General features: G+C 43.1%; 1 protein-coding gene across 1 annotated transcript; it reads right to left on the bottom strand.

The window, feature by feature from the left end:
* Positions 1-6: 6 nt before the first annotated feature.
* Positions 7-5,170, bottom strand: mstnb (myostatin b). Its single transcript, XM_014026206.1, has 3 exons — positions 4,522-5,170; positions 3,648-4,009; positions 7-1,765 (listed from the first exon to the last, which is right to left on the bottom strand). Exons 1-3 carry the CDS (start codon positions 4,904-4,906, stop codon positions 1,385-1,387), a joined length of 1,128 nt encoding a protein of 375 aa, XP_013881660.1. The 5' UTR covers positions 4,907-5,170; the 3' UTR covers positions 7-1,384.
* Positions 5,171-5,662: the final 492 nt, after the last annotated feature.

Below are 5,662 nucleotides of genomic sequence, written 5' to 3'. Positions count from 1 at the left end.
GTTAACTATAATAATATCAGTTTTTTCTCATAAAATTGTTCTAATCCGACTCAAACAGTTCTGAATAAATCAGTGTTTGTTTGATTTTGAGGAAAAAACACACAACAAAAAAACACTTTTTCATGAATTTAAAGATTTTATTGTTTTATTTTTGTAAAAAGATGTAACAAGCTGTTGGATTAATGGGTTTATTTCATGGAAGTGACATTGAACTTGATATAAAACCATTAAACACACTTTATTTTTCTAAGATGCTAACAAAGAATGAAGACCTGTTTTTATTATTCTGGTGAGAAACAAACAAAAAAACATCTCAAACCATCAAGAGTCGAGCAGAAACTAAAAAACTGACACTGAACTTTGAAATTAGTCCTTAACTGGAGCTAAACACAGCTAAAATGATGCAGAAGAAGCTGAAAGGGTTTATTGAAAATGAACATTTAAAAACAGTCAATAATTAAGCTGCTTTAATTAAAACAGGATATAGAGTCGTACCGTGTTAACGAATGCAGACAGTACGGACGAGCAAACATCACAATCAGTTTTTACAACTTTTTGTAGCAACCAACTCTTTCCATTGGTGTGCCGTTAGTGCAAACCGTGTTCGTTTCTTTCTCTGCGCTCAGCTTTCATGCATTCTTTGTGCCGTCGGTTCAAGTCCTGGCGTCCAACAAGGAGAGTGTGAAGTTCAAGTGTCGGGCGTTTTTTTTTWAATTTACTTTTAAAGGTACTCGTCACAAAACAAGAACATGAAAATGTGTTCACAGAGAGCGCTTATAGTGATTCAGTTCTGAAAGGAGGGTCTGCACTCAATCTAAACAATAATGATGTGAATGTTGAGGCTTAGAATCAGAACAGAATTGGTTCATTTCTCCAGGTGAAGTTTGGGAYGTAGACGATCTTTGGCCTGAAGGAGATCAGTTTTTCAGGATTCTGTCTTTGCGTTGAGTACCTTTAAAGGCTGATTTTCTGGGACAGGTGTGGAGTCAGGTTTCACCCCGGGAGGACCATCCTCCACCTCCACCTCCACGCCTGCTTTTTAAAGACTCGATCCTCCCTCCAGGGTGAAACCTCGCTCCTGACAGCCGGTGGAGTCCGCTCTCCATCTGAGAAAGTCCCGTTTCCTGCCTGAAAACAAACTCAGAGTGATTAAGATAAAGGAAGAGAAGCAGGTGTGTTGTTTGTATCGTGGGAACATTTCAGTCTGTTGGGTTTTCTGCACTCGTCGCTCTGGAGGAGACGTTGGAGATACAGGAAGTCAAAGCGCCGCCCTGCAGGAAGTTTGTGGTCTACACTTGTCTGCAGGAAGCTCTGGAACTGGTGGGTTGGTAGGGTCAGAGTCTTTGTGGGGGGGTGGGGGTGGTCTTTCTCCTGCCCTCTGGACTCAGGAGCAGCCGCAGCGGTCCACCACCATGGAGGGCATCTTGCCGTAGATGATCTCCTCCTTGTGGTTAAAGTAGAGCATGTTGATGGGCGACATCTTGGTGGGGGTGCAGCAGGGGCCTGTGGTCCCTCTGGGGTTGGTGGCGGTCACCAGGTGGGTGTGGGGGTACTTCTGCAGGTGCATGTACTCGCACTCCCCGGAGCAGTAGTTGGCCTTGTAGCGCCTCGGGGCGATGATCCAGTCCCAGCCGAAGTCCTGGAAGTCCACGGTGAGCGAGTAGCGGCAGCACCGCGTCTCCAGAGAGTTCTCCACGCAGTCCAGACCCGAGCTCCTGGGGGCTCTCCTGAGACCCTCGGAGATCTTCACCTCCATGAAGGGTTGCTGAAAGGACAGGAGACGAGTGAAGGTCTGGCACACCTGCTGCGTGTTGGTCAACATTTAAAGCTTTTTGATTTTAAGGTTTATGTCAGGGCTATTCAACTGGYGGCCCGCGGGCCACATCCGGCCCGCGAGTGACCAAAGTTCGACCCACCAATTGGTTCATTCATCTCTGAAGTCCAAACCCCCGGTTTTCTACTTTAATTACTCTCAGTTCTTTTAATTAAACATAGACATGTTTGTATCTACAGAAACATCAGAATCTTGGCTACAAGCTGGTAAAAAACATTTCTATAAACACTCGAGACAGTTAAAACTACAAACAGCTGAAGATAAAATGATGAAAGTGAAAATAAAATTGGTTTAAAAATTTGGCAAATCAGAGATGTTAAAATATTATTTGTGTCAAACATGAGGCAGAATATGTTATTTTTGTTTTTGTTTTTTAATTATCATTACTTTTATAGGTTTCTGTATGTTGTGTTCAGGATTAAATGCAGCAAAATAAACTATTTCAAAGGTAACAGATCTTTGTAATACTTGGTTTATTTACACAATAACTTTAATTGCTGCATGTTGGGCCCCTCAGCTGTTGACCGGCAGTAACTGTGGCCCCCGGAGCAGTTTAGTTGATCAGCCCTGATTTATGTTTGTTTTTCAGCTTTTGAACCTTTTTGTTTGTTTTTTTAGCTTTTTTAAATTGAAAGCTTTTTTGATTTTGAATATTTTAAATTTTTTTTAGTATTTTAAGCTTTTTGTTAGTTATTTTTTCAGCTTTTTTGTATTTTCAGCTTTTTTAAAATTAAAATCCTTGTAACATTTTATGTTAATTTTTTTGTTATTTAGTTTTAAGCTTTTGTTTATTTTCTGTTTTTCTATTTAAGCTGTTTTTAGTTTTTTAAGCTTTTTGATTGTTATTTAGCTGTTTCCTTTTTTAAGTTTTTTTGTTTTTGAATATTAAATACTAAACTTTTTTTAGTATCTTAAGCTTTTTTCTATTTTAATCCTTGTTCCGTAGCATTTTAACCTTTTTTGTTCTTTAGCATTTCTGAGCTTTTGTTTGTTTTTACAGATACAGTCAGAAGTTTCCATCTTAATGATTAAACAGCAGAAAGTTTTAAACAACAAAAATGTGAAAGAGTTTGAAATTATGATTTTCTCTGATTCACAGGCTCAAATCCATCCAACAATAAATAATCAAATATTCGTTAGCAGCGTTTAGGCTTTTTTTACTCCACAAGCTTCTGGTAGAATCCTGGCTGATATTTGAGTCTTTTATTTTGAAAAATTTGTTGGTTTCCTGGTTTAAGACCCCCTTTTTAATGGAGCTGAGGTCTTGTCTTTGGGAAGCTGGTTCCAGCTGTTGGTTGGGGCTGAAGTAGAAGCATGATGCTGCCACCGCCGTGCCTGACACTTCAGTTTTCTCAGTCTTTGTCTCATCTGACCTCAAGCTTTACTCCAGAAGACCAGCTGCAGTCAATCATGATCGCTAACAGGAAGTTAAAGGGGTTTGGACTTAAGTTAAAATCCCTTCAACATGTTTGAGTCTAAATCCACACTAAAATCTAAACTTGTTTTAAAACTAAACTGTTGAAACAAACATTAAAGCAGCGAGTCAAACGTGTTTAAACCCTGATGGTTGGTTTGCTGCCTCGGTGCGCGCGCCTGCGTGCGTGTGTGTTTGTAGGCAATTACTCTGAGGAATGCGGGTAAACTTTTATGTAATCAGGTAATAAGATTTGGGTCTGATGCTGGCAGGTGCGCGCCACCGTGGAGTCTGTGTTGATTAACAGCTTTCAAAAGGTTTTTAGGTCCTGACTCCTCCTCCGTCCTGCAGCTCCTGCTGCTTCAAAGTCAGGATGATGGTTTTATAACTTCTACTCACCAGACCCTCCTCTGAGGAGGTCAAGGCCAAATCGTCGCCCTTCGAGTCGAAAGCGTTGATCTGGATGCCCCAGTTGGTCTCGGGCTGCCGGAGCCACACGGCCACCAGCTGCTTCACGTCGATGCTCTTCCAGGAGCCGACCCCGGCGCTCACGTCGATCTTCAGGGACCGGATCCCTATGTGCCTGGTCCCGTCCGAGGCCGGCATCAGGCGCGAGATTTTCAGGAACACGGTGGTCGCCTCGTCCGCGGGGCGCAGGTGTAACCAGAGCTGCGCGCTCACGATCCGGCTGGCTTGGAACTTGTTGCTGAAAGAGAAGAAGCAGCACCTCGGCTCCCCGTCCACCTGGACCGCGGAGTCAGCTGCGGAGAGAAGCGGACAAGGTTCTGTCAGAAATCAGCAAAAACTCGGGTTTTTAACCTTTRTCACATTTTAGAACAACATGTTCAYAATAAAAACCAGGATAATGCGTAAATAAAAACCGTTGTGCGTAAATGCGCATTTTACGCACAAGATGGCGCAAAAAGTTTAAAAAATGTACGCACATAATATGCAAGAAGAGGATTTAGTTTGCACAATAAAATGTTTTTGGTATGTGCGTAATTACGCACAGAATGCGAAAACCAAAACCGTTCCTTTCCTACTCTGTGCGTAAAAACGCATTTTACGCACAGAACGCGCAAAAAAGTGTTTTTGTTTACAAATGTACGCACATAATGTGCAAGAACAGGATTTAGTTTGCACAATAAAACGTTTTTTTGTCTGCGTAATTACGCACAGAATGCGCAAACCAAAACCTCTCCGTTCCCACTCCGTGCGTAAAAGCGCATTTTACGGTTCAGTTTCMTCCAAAAGCTCCTGGAAACAGACTCACGTTCAGTGGCCATCATCATGACCGTCTCCGTGGTCGCGTGCTCGTCGTCCTCCTCCAGAACCCGGTCCCGGTTGTCGTCTCCCAGCACGTCGTACTGGTCCAGCAGCTGCTGCAGCGGCGGCGCGGCTTTGGGCAGGAGCTGCTTCACCGCCTCCCGGCTGATGTTCGGAGCCTCCTTCATCCGCAGCTTGCTCAGGATCTGGGACTTGATGGCGTCCAGCCGCATGGTTCTGATCTGCTGCCGGAACTCGCAGGTCGCGCACTGCTCCGTGTCCGCGGTGCTCGTGTCGCGTGGCAGCAGCTGGCGCGCGTCGTGGTCGGTCAGGGCAGCTGGAGCCACGGCGGCCAGCAGGCAGAGGCACAGGGCAGTGTGAGCCGCGGGCATCGCGTCACAGGARGGGTCGCTTCTGGTTCGGGATGAAGGAGAAAAGTCCTTTGATGTTGGATAAACGAGCCTCACTGAGCAGCGTCACGCTCCATCAGCGCGCGCTCCTTTTTATACTTCAAACTGCACCTCGGCTCGTGACGTCACAGACCAGGATTGGCTGCAGAATCAAACTTTACCCGAGTGACGGATCTGCAGCAAAATACCTCATTATTAATGTGTAAATGCTGAGTCAGCATTGTTCTTTACTTTTTATATAACTTGTAACTGTGTAACTTTTAGCTACTGTTTTTGCTTATTAACAATTGAAGCTACTGTTTTGCTAAACTGAGCTTTTAGCTACTGTTGTGTAATATAAGCTTTTAGCTAATTTATGCTTACTTTAGATATCAGCTAATGTTTTGCTCATTTTCAATTTTAACCTAACTTRGCTTTAAGCCACTGCTTTTGCTAGTTTTAGCTTTAAGGTTCTATTTTGCTATTTAAAATTTTAGCCAGTTTAACCTATTTTAGCTTTTAGCTGTTAGTCTCCCCAATTTTTAGCTTATAATGACTGTTTCCTTTTTTGTTTTGGCCATATTTTTTCTAATCCTAGATTTTGCCTACTGCTGTCAGAATTAACATTTAGCTACTGTTTAATCATTTTAGTTTTAGACTAAGGGTTTGCTATTTAGAATATTAGCTTGGGCCTGGGGGGTATAATGTATGTATGGGGAGTGTGAGTGGATTGTGGCGTCCATCTTGTGTGTCTTTGAA

This window comes from Austrofundulus limnaeus, unplaced genomic scaffold, assembly GCF_001266775.1.
Source record: "Austrofundulus limnaeus strain Quisiro unplaced genomic scaffold, Austrofundulus_limnaeus-1.0 Scaffold533, whole genome shotgun sequence".
Lineage (NCBI taxonomy): Eukaryota > Metazoa > Chordata > Actinopteri > Cyprinodontiformes > Rivulidae > Austrofundulus > Austrofundulus limnaeus.
This window is presented reverse-complemented; position numbering and strand designations above follow the sequence as displayed.

Coding starts and splice junctions, on each gene's coding strand:
- mstnb (XM_014026206.1), bottom strand. CDS start 4,906: ATGCCCGCGGCTCACACTGCCCTGTGCCTCTGCCTGCTGGCCGCCGTG. Junction 4,010..4,521: donor CATGATGATGGCCACTGAAC/GTGAGTCTGTTT, acceptor TTCTCTCCGCAG/CTGACTCCGCGGTCCAGGTG. Junction 1,766..3,647: donor CCTCCTCAGAGGAGGGTCTG/GTGAGTAGAAGT, acceptor CTGTCCTTTCAG/CAACCCTTCATGGAGGTGAA.